At 37.6% G+C, this 13586-nt stretch overlaps 1 protein-coding gene across 1 annotated transcript; it reads left to right on the top strand.

Annotated features, from left to right (window-relative positions):
- The first annotated feature begins 1403 nt into the window (after nucleotides 1–1403).
- On the top strand, nucleotides 1404–1988 carry LOC116108260. Its single transcript, XM_031394516.1, has one exon. It carries the CDS (start codon nucleotides 1404–1406, stop codon nucleotides 1986–1988), a length of 585 nt encoding a protein of 194 aa, XP_031250376.1.
- Nucleotides 1989–13586: the final 11598 nt, after the last annotated feature.

The raw sequence follows: 13586 nt of genomic DNA, 5'->3' as shown, positions 1-13586 counted from the left end.
CGGCGCTGTATATACGCATCCATCTGATCATCTGAATTTGGAATATATCTAAAAAGGAAAAATCCAATGATTGCACGGTCCTATTATCGGATATTGATTTTCAGGTTGAACTCTCATTGTACGTCGAAGCCGGTTTAGAACCCACCTCTGCTCCGACTCCTACTCCTTCTCCTTCTCCTGCTCCATATAAAGGTCAAGTTCCTCCGGTTGTTCAAGATATTTGCGAGGAAACTGAATTCCCAGATGTATGCATCAACACAATCGTTCCATTATCAGGCCCTGACAATACAATAATGACCCCCTTTCAGTCCTCCAACTGGGTATGAAAGCCCTCACTACCGAAACCCAAAAGGCCATCCGGCTAACCAAAAAGCTCTTCAGCTGATGGCTACGGGGAGAAGAATATTTCACATTAATTGTAACACAACACAACTATTGTATTAAAAGATAAAACGTTTTTTTTTTTTGTCTGGTTACCTTGTTTTTGTGGGGAAATTCATTAATTCATGTGTGAAACTATTCCTATGCATTAAGTCTTTCAGAGGGTTCAGTAAATTAATGGACGAGAATCCTCACGCTGTAAACACTTTATATACTTGTTTTCTATAAAACAATGCATGAATTAATTAATCAATTTCATAATATATAAATGCCCATTTGCATTATATAGTATGCTTTCAACATTAATTATTATATCAATAAACAACTCGTGTCTTATTGTTTTTGCCTCATGCAATGTNCTACGGGGAGAAGAATATTTCACATTAATTGTAACACAACACAACTATTGTATTAAAAGATAAAACGTTTTTTTTTTTTGTCTGGTTACCTTGTTTTTGTGGGGAAATTCATTAATTCATGTGTGAAACTATTCCTATGCATTAAGTCTTTCAGAGGGTTCAGTAAATTAATGGACGAGAATCCTCACGCTGTAAACACTTTATATACTTGTTTTCTATAAAACAATGCATGAATTAATTAATCAATTTCATATTATATGAAAGCCCATTTGCATTATATAGTATGCTTTCAACATTAATTATTATATCAATAAACAACTCGTGTCTTATTGTTTTTGCCTCATGCAATGTAATTGTGTGATCCGTATTCTATTGCATTACAATTTTTATGAAAACTTAGATCTATAAAGTTCTTCTCATAGTTCTCCATTCATCCACCTGGTATCTGTAATTTGAACTACTATATTTTTCCTTGGTGGTCCTATAATAGGTTGAAGTAACTCGGATATTACGGGGGTCAAGTCAATCTTGGCTATTTTTGCAAACCAAAGGCAGATGAATGTTCCGTAAAAACTTGCAGGCAGAACCATTTGCTCCATCTTTATAAGCCACCCCTGATTATGTTCTCTTCAATCAGTTTTCCCTCCAAGAAGATACACAATAATGGCATACACTAATTGCATCATCTTGGCTCTCTCTTTGTTTTCTCTCCTCTCCTTGCACAGCACCGAAGCTCGTTTAAGCTTAAGCCCCAGCTCCGGTCCCACTGCTTCTCATCATCCTTCATATAAAGGTCCAGTTCCCCCTGCCGTTAAAACCATTTGTGACAGAACTGAATTCCCAGATGTATGCATCAGCACCATCGTTCCTTTACTTGGCCCTTCCCAGAAGACCGATCCCATTTCAATTCTTCAACTAGGTTTGAAAGCCCTCACCACCGAAACCCATAAGGCCATTCGACAAACCAAAAAGCTCTTCAAGGATCCCAAAACTACGCCAGAAATTGGAGATTGTTTGAACGTTTGCTTAGAAAGTTATGACAACGTCCTTGAAAGCAATGATAAAGCAATTTCTTCTATTCCCGGTAAGGATGTTGTCCCACTCGACGGTACCATTACAATGATCTATGACTGTGACGATGCTTTTACTGAATTAACCACAGAGAAGTCACCATTGGAGAAGATCAATAAGAATTTGATCAAGATAGCTAAGAACAACGTCGGCATTAGTAATGCTTTTACGGCTTAGTTATTTAATTCACTGCCATCAAAATTATTGTATGGAGGAAAAACTATTAATTTAATTGATCTACTGTATATACATATATCTACATATATTTGATTGATCTAATTTAATAAAAAACATATTCCATTTTTACAATTCGATTCATATACATATGCATCTTAAATTCTTAATAAATTAGGAGCATAATTTGTTTAATCTTCTCCGGGGAAATTCGTTAACATTATTCCTTTATTTATGTTATTTCAACCTAATTATGGAATTATTGTACATTTTTTGTTATATTTAGGTAAAATGAGTTAATAAATTTAATCTCAACATACTAATAAATAAAGGTTTTGAAATTATTTCATTTAATTAATGAACACATGCATGGTCAAAAAGCCATTAGTTTGCACTTTATAAAGATTGTAAAGTTTAATGGAGACTCTAATTTCGAAGTTGGGGGCTGGCGAAGGAAGTGTGGAGTACTCACGGAGCCACTATATGTCCAGGAGGGGCCTATTGTAACAAATCCTACATTGAAAGCGTATTGGAGAGGTCTTGGGCTTATAAATGGGGGGAGTCACTCCACCTAATAGGTTAGCCTTTTGGGTGTGAAACTCCCAGCCCGTGACAGTTGGTATCAGAGCAGATCCAATTCATCTTTCGATGTCCCACCAAGCGCCCACGCAGGAGCGTCCACGTGTGATTGTGAGTCCACATGAGAGTGAGGTGGATGGGTAGGCGGAGGGCCCCACCTGTGATGAGGGCGTCACAGGATTGAGTGGGGGAGAATGTAACAAATCCCACATTGAAAGCGTATTGGAGAGGTCTTGGGCTTATAAATGGGGGGAGTCTCTCCACCTAATAGGTTAGCCTTTTGGGTGTGAAACTCCCAGCCCGTGACACTATGCCCTTCCTCAACTTAAAGAATTTTCTTTAAATTTTTTCATTTATTTATGCTTCTTCTCCTTTCTAATATGTGTTGCATTTTAAAGAAGTAATTAAAGTTATATGAAATTATGGGTTTTTACCAAATACACCCCTTGAAACTAAGACTACAAATACACCCCCTCTTATTTGAGCTGTTAAAATGGATGACAGGGAGGGTAAGATTGACAATTCACACAAAAATGAAATAAGAAAATTCTAAAAACAAAAGATACAGCAAGAAAAACTTAAAAAAAAAAAAATTAAATAAGCAAAATAAGGAAATATGAAGAGTTTTTTTTTAAAATATATTTATAAAATCTGAAAATATTTTCTTTTTTTCTTTGTAATCCATAAAAACTAAATTAAAACAATATTTAGAAAAAAAAAAATTTATATTAATAAAATTTCTATAACTATTTAAAAAATTAAAAAAATTTATAAATTAGTTTTTATTTATTTTTTTTATTTTTATTTTTATAAAAAGTAAAAATAGCGACTACAATGCGCAACCAGAGCCACAAGATCACAGCCATCAGATCGCGGTCATGATCTACGATTGTGAGGGCAGCCACCAGGTTGTGGTTGTGATTGCAACCATTGGATTTTGGTTGCGATCTACTCCTAGCCTAGGTCAAGGCAACAATATGATCGTTGCCATGGCTGCGGATCTGTGATCTGCATTTTTCTTTTTTCAAGTTTCAAAATTTTTAAACTAAATTTCAATTTTTTTATTTTTATATTTTGTATAAAAATAATAATTTGAACTTTAAATTATAGTTTTAAATTGTATATACTCCCTCCGTTTTCTTTTAATTGTCGTTTTAAGACTTTTTAAAATTTTCAAAATTAAAGTCGTTCTGCCTTTGTCTTGTCTGCACCTTTCATTATGCCTTCTCCACTTTTTATCATCCCTCTCTCTTTCCATTCCATCTTGTCATTTCTCTACTTTTTGCCTCTGTCCTCTTTAATCTTTAATCTTTATCTTATCTCTTCCCCTCTTCTCCTCTCTTCCTTATTTTCCATCGCCACTTCTTCTTTCTCTAATCTGTCTCTGCTTCCATCTTTTCTCTCTTTTTCTTGTCTTCCTTCTATATGTTCCTCTCTCCACTTATTTGAAACACCCTGTCGTCTTCAATCTCCACCTTCACTTCCTCTTGCTTGAGCCCTGGAAGATCAGCCTTGAACTTGTGAGCTTTTGGGGTTTCCTTCCAATCCACACGGGTGTTAACAAAAGCTGAAGTTTCTTGAGGGAGTTGAGAGGAGAGTGACGATACAGATGATGGGAAAGGAAAGTCCTTGAATGAGTTACAGACGGCACGAAAAGAGAGGATGTCTATGCGTATGGCGAGGCGTTTAGCGATGGCGTTGAGGAGAAGTGCGGGGAGAGTGGACTAGTCTGGTTGAGTGGTGTCCATGGGAGAAAAAGGAGAAAATGGGCGTTTATGGTAGTTGCGTAGTAGATTTGAGTTTAGAAATTTGTGATGCTTTTTTTCTTATCAAAATCATTGTCAAAATCAATTTGTGATGTTGTTGCATTATTGTCAAATTTGTGATGTTGTTGTATTATTGTGTTCCGCATAGAATCAAAGAGAACAGAAACGAGTGAGGGACGAAAAAATTAAAGAACTGGAGCAGCGTAAAAGAAAAGAAATAGATGAAGTTGGTGGGAGAAACAAATGCAATAAGACAAAATTGATAAAAATGTTATTTAAATAAGCCGGAAAGTTTCCCACTTTCAAAGTCTCTCCCACCTGCAAAATCAGGGAAAAAGGTTGGTGGGAGAGAGAAATTTTTTTTTTTTTTATTAAAACCTGTGCCTACACCTAAAACGTCAATTAAAAAAAAAACGGAGGGAGTAATATTTACACGGTAAATTTGTCAATTCTTATAAAAATTAAGGATAATTTCGTAATTGCATGGTTCAAACAGGGTCAACTGCCAATCTTAACGGCTCAAACTAACTAGAACCGGTGTATCTTGTAGTTTTGGAAATTGGTGCGGGCTGAGTGACTGTTTTAGTTTAAGGGGGTGTATATGATAGAACCGTAAATTTTCATATGAAGCAATTAAATTTGTGAGGAAAATTATTTAAATAAATTAATAACACTGTTATGTCTGAAATACAAGCAAGTATAAACAGACAAAAGAAATGATTGATTCTTTTTACCTTTAATAAATAAGAAATTAATGATCCTCCGAAAAAGAAAAAAAATGAGGTCAACTAATCTATTCTATCTTAAACCCGGGTTAGTTGGTCATCTTCCCGACTAGAAATGATCATCTTATTATCGCTAATCCTTAATAATCCCATAATATATATTCTTTTCATTTTTATAATCATATTATTTATGAACACAATTCGTCAGTTAACTTCATCTCTTAGTCGCAGTTAATTTAAAATTGCATGAACATTTCTGTTCATAATTGTTTGATGCGTGATTTTGACATTAACGACTCGTATGTGTAAAATACTAAACTGTTCTTAGAAATTACATGTGAATGATTATGAGAGAGCTAATCAATATAATTGAATGCAAAGACTGAATAACAAATGAGAAATGATTTTTAAAGTGGTTCGAATGCTTAAAAGAATTCCTATATCCACTGTTTCTTTTATATATGTGAGATTACAAGAGGTCGCGTATAGCAAACAGCGAGTAGAGGTACAATAACCGAATAATCAAAGAGAATATCAAGTCAGTCTCTTTCTTGTAGGTTATCTTTGCTTTGAAAATAAAGATTACAATCAGAATGAGGGTTCAAGATCCCGAAAATGAGAGGCAGAGTCCTCTATTTATAGTAGTGGGATTCAAGGTAATGATTACAAATCTGCAAGTGGGTAGGTGTCGCGCAAATCCTTCCTTGCCTCTCATTGACTGATAGCATAGGAAATATCCTCAAATTATCTGGGGCTTGGACATGTGTACGGTCCTCAATCACTCATAGGCAAAACCTAAATCTGTTAAGTTGATGACAGTCGTATTCTTTTTGTCACAAGGCAACGTGGCAGCTCCTTGATAGCGCAAAGCCTTCTTAAACTCTTATTGGTGCTCATTGATGCAAGCTTACGTCAGCTCTGATTTTTTAGACATAACAAAAGCTCCCAAGTTCTTAAGGTTCAAAGATTGAATCTTGAGAACTTCATGATTATGCCGCGATCAAACTTGTCTCCGGGAATGCCTGCTCGAGCTAACAGTTGAGAACAACCACATTGTTACAAACGACATAAGGCTGATGGGTTGATCTGACCAACGAACTGAGTGTAGATCGTGACATGGATTTCGAGAATTACATAAACGATCTGACGTGATCATGCCTAAAGGTCCAACAACCTGAGCCAGATCTTATCCAGTGCTATAAAAACGTGTTTCAAACTCTATCTGTCATTCATGACCTGAAAACACTTAAAATATTTTGTTGTCGAAAGCTGAGAATCATCTTACTCGGTGTTCGAATTTGACACGTGGAAAAAATGTCTTATTCGAACGACCTTCTCAGTTGTTATCCGTTGCGCTTCATAGTTGTCTTGGTTAGTAAAATCAGTTTTATCTCACAGACATGTCTCTGCGAAATAAGTGTCAGCCATGAGCATTAAATGCAAGTCATGTTGAAACGACATTCCATTTGAACTATTAAATACGGATGAGGGCGCATTTAATATGGATGAGATAATCACGCTAGGGCTTAACAATTTCAATAAAGAGAAACGCCGATTGATCTTCACGAAGATCTTCACGCAGATTGGTGACACGTGGTCACAATCAATGGCTGGAAACGCGTTCCCGCCCAAACGTCACTTATAAAAGAAACCAAACGTCATCTTCCACCTTATAAGACCCAAAGCCTATTCTATGTTTTTCACAAAACTCAAACTTTTAGAGAGAAAACAATGTTTTTGCACTCAAAAGATTAGTTCATCCTCTTCCCAGTTAATGCGCATTCAATGCTACAATAGAGCATCCATTCCTAGTAATCAAAAGGTAAAGAGATTTCTTCCCTTTTTTCTCTTTTTCATTTTTGTCAAAAAGCTTAGTTTTTACAGTAATGGCGGGTATAGACATCTAATAGGCTTAGATGATGAACATTCTTGGGTAGTGTTTGAAAAAAAACACTTTTAAGAGTCAAAACTTAGGGCACAAATCTTTAGAAAAGCATTCTTAAGAATTTTTAGGGTTTTGGCAGCTATGGAAGAGAAACTAGGGTTCTTTTATTCTTCTAAGTCGTCATACGAGGTAGATTATGCAGAGTTTGAGTCACCCTTACATGTCGCACAAAGCTGCTCGTGACTACTGCTAACCTTCAAAAGTATAGGTTTTTCAGTCCCGACTTATATTTGGACAGTTCAACTCGTAAGTATTTCTTACACAAAAAAAACGTAAGTCTTTTTAACAAAAGAAGACCCTTTTTGCTAACATGTCTGTTATGCTAAGCAACAGCTATGCCACCGAAGGTCGCAAAGATGATGAAGAAGTATAGGGGGTTCGTATTCCCAAGAATCAACCTAATCAGACCAACTAGAGCGACCTTCAGCGATATCCCTGTAACGGGGATACAAATTGGTGCCGAGAGGCAACCACCTGTTAAGCGACGTGAAGAAGCTCCCCAGCCCACCGTTGCTCGCCCATCGAGGAAGAAGGTCATGGCCCTAAAGACGAAGAAGAGGAAGACAATACCTACCGAAGAAAAGACAGAGTCTGAATCAGAAGGTTTCAGGATATTGCTAGATAGGCTACAACCCTATCAACTCTTCTCAGCGAGGCCAACCTCGAAGGACGCTCCTAGGACCTCGACTGCCCTCGGAGCTCGCAAGGTAAAGAGAGAGCGCCCACGGTCGCTCAAGGGGAAATAGGCAAGGAATAGATCGAGGAGGTCCATGCCGCAACAAGGCTCGACCCATCCATGTTGGACCTTTTAGGGCAACTACCAAACTATTTGCGGCTGGTGGTCTACACCCTTTTAGAATGCCAACTTGCCATAACCTTTGACAAGTTTGTGGCTTCTCGACCTACCGACCTGGTGGCCACTACACTTCAGATGCAAAGTCAGGTAAGATGACATGTTCTCTTCGAGAACTCTTTCATATGAGTCAATCCTTTAGCTTTGAAGAAAACACTAACTTTTTGTTCATTTCTTTGTAGTCTTTGTTCGCTCTGAATGTAGCCCACAACAAGATGAAAATCAGCTTTGCTGACAAGCTCCACAAGATGAAGAAGGAGATTGCCGAGCTGAAGCAAAATCTTATGGCTTTAGACGAAGTTGCAAAGGTTGTCCACATTTAGACGAATGTGTATTTAGTGATGGCAATGGGCCGGGCCGGGACAGGGTACCCCTTGGCCCAGGCCCAAGCTCGACCTCATGACATAGGCCCAAGCCCGTTACAGGTATGATAGGCAAAGCCCAAGCCCGACCCGACGGGTTTTTTATAACCGCAGGCCCGGCCCAAGCTGCCTTTTTTAATAATGTTTATTTTTAAATATTAATAAATTTCAATTTTTTTTTTTATATTTTTAATTTTAAAAATAGTTTTTAAATATTAATTGAAGCTATTTTTGCAAATAATTTAAGCAATAAGTGAGCAATTAAAACTCCATAATATTTTATTATACTAACTTTTCAATTGTGCATAATATGTTATAGTGAAATCCACTTTTATAAGTTGAACCAAACCCATCTAACTCATTTAAAGACAATTTTAACATGTTAAACCTTCAATATGGGATGAAAATTGAGGTTAGGGTTTGGGAAAAATGGATATATATATATAGGATAATATTATAATTAAATATATAGTATAAGGGTAAATTAGTAAAATTAATACTAAAATTTTTGGGGATGGGCCGGGCCGGGCCGGGCCGGTATATATATATATATATATAGGATAATATTGTAATTAAATATATAGTATAAGGGTAAATTAGTAAAATTAATACTAAAATTTTTGGGGATGGGCCGGGCCGGGCCGGGCCGGTATATATATATATATATATATAGGATAATATTGTAATTAAATATATAGTATAAGGGTAAATTAGTAAAATTAATACTAAAATTTTTGGGGATGGGTCAGGCCGGGCCGGGCCTAAAGATATACCCATGCCCGGCCCGTACCTGAGGTCGGGCCTTAAAATCAAGCCCAGGCCCAGGCCCAAGCCCGCTAACCTAGGGTAAAGCCAGCCCATTTCGGGTCAGGTACCCGAAAATGTCGAGTCCATTGCCATCTCTATGTGTATTTGACCGAAAGGAGTTCTGCTCTACGAGCAGCAGACTTCCAAAATATCGAGCTTTAGAAGAAGGATGATGACAATAAAAGGGCTTTAACTAATGATAGCGAGGCTCACTAAGGAGTTGGGCTAAATAGAAAAGGAGCTGCAAGCGAGCTTAGAGCATGAAAAAGCAGCAGAACTCAAGCTGAGTTATGGGAAAACTCAGAGAAAGAGAAGATGGTGTGACAGACAGATCTCGAACTGGCTCACGAGCGAATCATGTCGCTGACCGAGCAGGTGATGCAACAGAACCTCGAGATGGAAATGAGGGTTGCTCACTGGACGCTGCAAGCTATTTACAGCTTGCAGCCAAACAATTCCAACATGGATATCTCTGACCTCCCTGAGGAATACCAAGTCGCTCTTGCTTCCATGATTTCTGCCAAAGAGCAAGAAAAACAAGAGCTTGCCCTAGAGGATGATCAGCAAGAAACAAAAGTTTCTGAGAATCAAGCGAACGACCTAGAGGTTGGTGATTAGCCAAATGACCTAGAGGTAATGGTGACTGAAGTCAGGGATCCTGGTAATCAAGACCAATGATCGTTCTCTCCTCTACTCGAATAAAGTCTTTTGTACTGTCTTTTTGATGTAGCTCCAGGTCGTCCTTCGTAAATATTTTTGAAATATATAAAGGAACTTTTTACCAATTGTGATAGCACTTTTATAGCTTAAGTACTTCACAAAATAAATATAGCATATCTGATCATGAAACTTGTAAAACGTTGTAAATAATAAGATTATTTAAAATTTGAGATTAAGACAAAAGTGATTCTTTGAGAAGAATTGGGATAATCTTATTCACAACAATGAAGAATTTACAAGTAAAAACTGATCAAGCTATAAATAAGTTTGGAATTACTGATAATAAGGGTGAAGATGCTCAGCATTCCAAGCTCGCGGTACTTCAGAACCATTAAGCTTTTTGAGGTGATATGTTCTAGGTTATACCACCTTAGCGACATGATATGGGCCTTCCCAGTTAGGTCCCAATAACCCCGCACTTGGTTCCCTTGTACAGAGAATGACTTATTTTAACACCAGATTGCTAACCTGGAACCTCTTCTCTTGACTTTAAAGTCGAAGAATCTTTTTTCCTACTGTTGGCCTAGTTAGTAAATACGAGTACGGCAAAAGAACGGTACGAAAATTTTACGGGTATAATACGGCAAACGATGAAAAATACGTTTATAAAAATTCGGATACGAAAAAAATACGGTATTGGTATATACGGGTTTAATACGGTGCATTATCAATAATACGTTTTGAAAAATACGGCAATATCAATCTTAGTTTTAACACTTTTATGGCCATCTCCTCTTTATTGATGTGACTAGTTTCTCGACTTCAGTTTCTGTATGTATCAATAAGTAGTTTTGGATTTTTACATGTCAAAGGAGCATTGTTATTGTGGGAACAATGATTTTCTGTTTTTATGCTTTATTTATCTCTGCTTCTTTGTTGAGCCACTTTAGTTAAGCTTGTTTATATTTATTTTCGCTATTGTCTTATGTTTGTAACGATGATGCAGGACCGCAAAGAGAAGAGAAAGATGGAAAATGTTTTTGTAAAAGTCATCTTCATATTGTCAGTTCCAGTGATTCTTTTTCTGCTTGGCTTTTGTTTTGGTAGGTGGATATGCATCAAATGGTGCATCAGGCCAAGGATTTCAATCTGATGGGGATTCTTCAAATACAATAGTGAGTTTCATGCCTCTTTCATCTAGTTTTTTGGATGAGGACCAGCACTTTGGCTAATCCTTGTTTTGTTATAGATATTTGTTGGAGGGCTTGATCCTAATGTCACTGATGAAGATCTCAGACAACCTTTTTCTCAGTATGGTGAAATAGTCTCTGTTAAAATACCAGTTGGAAAAGGATGTGAGTTTGTACAATTTGCCAACAGGTGAAGTTTCTGGTTGTATTTTCCCGCGGCATATTGGTAAACAAAGTAATAATCAAGAGATGAAGAAAAGCTGAAAACGTGAAGAAATGAGGAAGAAAAGCTGAATAAGAACTGAGGAAGAAGAAGTGAAGAACTGATTTTTAATTTTTAGTAAAAACCCACTAAAACGACGTCGTTTTGGGGGTGAGATTTTTTTTTTTTTTTTCAATAGTTCGCGAATTATACGGGAAGCCGAATTATACGACAGATTTTATAAAATATGTATACGTGCGTTTTATATGCGAATTATATAGCTGTCTGTACAATTCGCGTATAATACGCGTTTTTACTAACTAGGGCTGTTGGTAGGAAGCTATCCTTAACCAAGCCTTATTACGGTGTTCTTCAACTAAATCCAGACTTGCACGCAAGAGTGCTTCATTGTCTGTTTCACTATAAAATTCTCTTCGAACTGAACCAGCTTCTACTTCCACTGGACCCATTGCCTTGTAGCCATATGCTAGCAAGAAGGGTGTTTCTGAAGTAGAGGTTCTCGGAGTCGTTCTATATGCCCATAAAACTTATAGGAGATCATCGGCCCAATTGCCCTTAGTTGCGCCAAACTTGGCCTTCAATGTGTGCTTGATAGTCTTGTTAACAGCTTTAACTTGACCATTAGCTTGCGGTCTAGCTATTGAGGTGAATTTCTTATGAATCCACAGTTCTTTGCAAAACTGCATGAATTCCTAATTATCGAACTATTTCTTGTTATCAAAGATGAGAGTATGAGGAATCCCATAGTGACACACTATATTCTTGAAAACGAAGTTTTTAAGTTTCTTTGTAGTGATCGCCGCCACAGGCTCTGCTTTGACCCACTTAGTGAAATAATCCACTGTGACCACTGTATTTTTGACTCTCCCTTTACCGGTTGGCATAGGTCCAATGAGATCAATTCCCCACATAAAAAATGGTCAGGGACTAGTCATCGTTGTTAACTCGTGGGAAGGAGCTTGCAGGATGTTCGCGAATCTTTGACACTTATCACATTTCTTCACAAAGTTGAAAACATATTCATGAAGTAGGGGCCAATAATATCCCTAGCGGATAATTTTATTGTCGAGAGATTTTGCAGCATTGTGATTACCACTGATCTCTTCATGTATCTTTCTCATGATATAGTCTACCTCATCATCTGTTACACATCGGAGGAGGGGAGTGTTAAACCTTCGTTTATATAGCTGTTCTCCGATGAGAGTATAATGAACAACTCTAGTTCACATAAGCCTTGCCTTAGTCTTTCTATTAGGAAGAACCCCATCTCGGAGATACTAAAAATTGGAGTCATCCAGGAAATGGATTCGGTTGTAGCTACGGCTTGCTCAGGTGAGCCGAAGCTAGGAACTTTGATGTATCTAACCGGAATACTATTCGGAGCATCGGAATCCAGCAATGAGGCTATCTTTGCCAAAGCATCTGCGAGAGAATTACTCTCTCTCTCTCAATTTGTTTGATCGTATAATGCTTGAAGAGCTCGAGTGCGGCCTTGACTTTGTTCAAGTAACTAATCATATTCTCTTTTTTGGCTTGATATTCTCCTAAAATCTGATTGACAACCAGTTGGAAGTCGCTATTGATGTCGATCAGATCTGACCCCATTTCTTTTGCTAGTCACAGACCAACAAATAGCACCTCATATTCGGCTTTATTATTCGTACCTTTGAATCCAAACCTAAGGGCTCCATAAATGCGAGTTCCATCAGGGCTAATGAGCAGAAGACCAATTCCGGCTCTTCTCCTGTTCAAAGACCCATCAATATAGAGATTCTAGGTTGACAAGTTTCGAATAGTTTCCTAAACAACTTCGCTAGTTGGCTGTTTAGGTTCCCGATCCGGTTGATGAGAGAACTCTGAAATAAAATCAGCGATACCCTGCCATTTAATTGTTGTTTTTGGTCTGTAATGCAGATCGAACTGGCTTAGTTTCATAGTCCACTTAAGCAACTTACCCGAAGCCTCTAGCTTCTGAAGGACCTGCCTGAGTGGGTAGTTGGTTAATACATGAATGATGTGGGCATGGAAGTAAGGTTGCAGCTTCCTGGAAGCGATCAGTAAGGCATAAGCCAATCGTTCCATCTCTGGATATTGTGTCTCGGCGTCCAATAGTCATTTGCTCGTGTAATATACTGACCACTGAATTTTGTCCTCTTTTCGAATAAGAGCTGTGCTGACCTTATACTGAAAGACGGACAAGTCGAGAAATAAGATTTCCTTGGGAAGAGGCTTGGACAGAAGATGTGGCTTTCTGAGATGCTCTTTTATGCTCTAGAAGGCTCGCTTACACTCTAGAGTCCATTCAAATCTCTTGTTGGCTTTAAGTATATTGAAGAATGACAAACAATGATTTGTTGCTCTTGATATGAAGCAACTAAGAGCCGATATTCTCCCATTCAAGCTCTGAACTTACTTTCAATTGACAAGACTTTTTGTATCTAGGAGAGCTTGGATCTTCTCGGGGTTGACTTTAATTCCCCGATGGTTAACC

This window comes from Pistacia vera, unplaced genomic scaffold, assembly GCF_008641045.1.
Source record: "Pistacia vera cultivar Batoury unplaced genomic scaffold, PisVer_v2 Contig560, whole genome shotgun sequence".
Classification (NCBI taxonomy): Eukaryota; Viridiplantae; Streptophyta; class Magnoliopsida; order Sapindales; family Anacardiaceae; genus Pistacia; species Pistacia vera.
This window is presented reverse-complemented; position numbering and strand designations above follow the sequence as displayed.

Bases quoted from the DNA above. Each gene is read 5' to 3' on its own strand.
- LOC116108260 (XM_031394516.1), top strand. From the start codon at position 1,404: ATGGCATACACTAATTGCATCATCTTGGCTCTCTCTTTGTTTTCTCTC.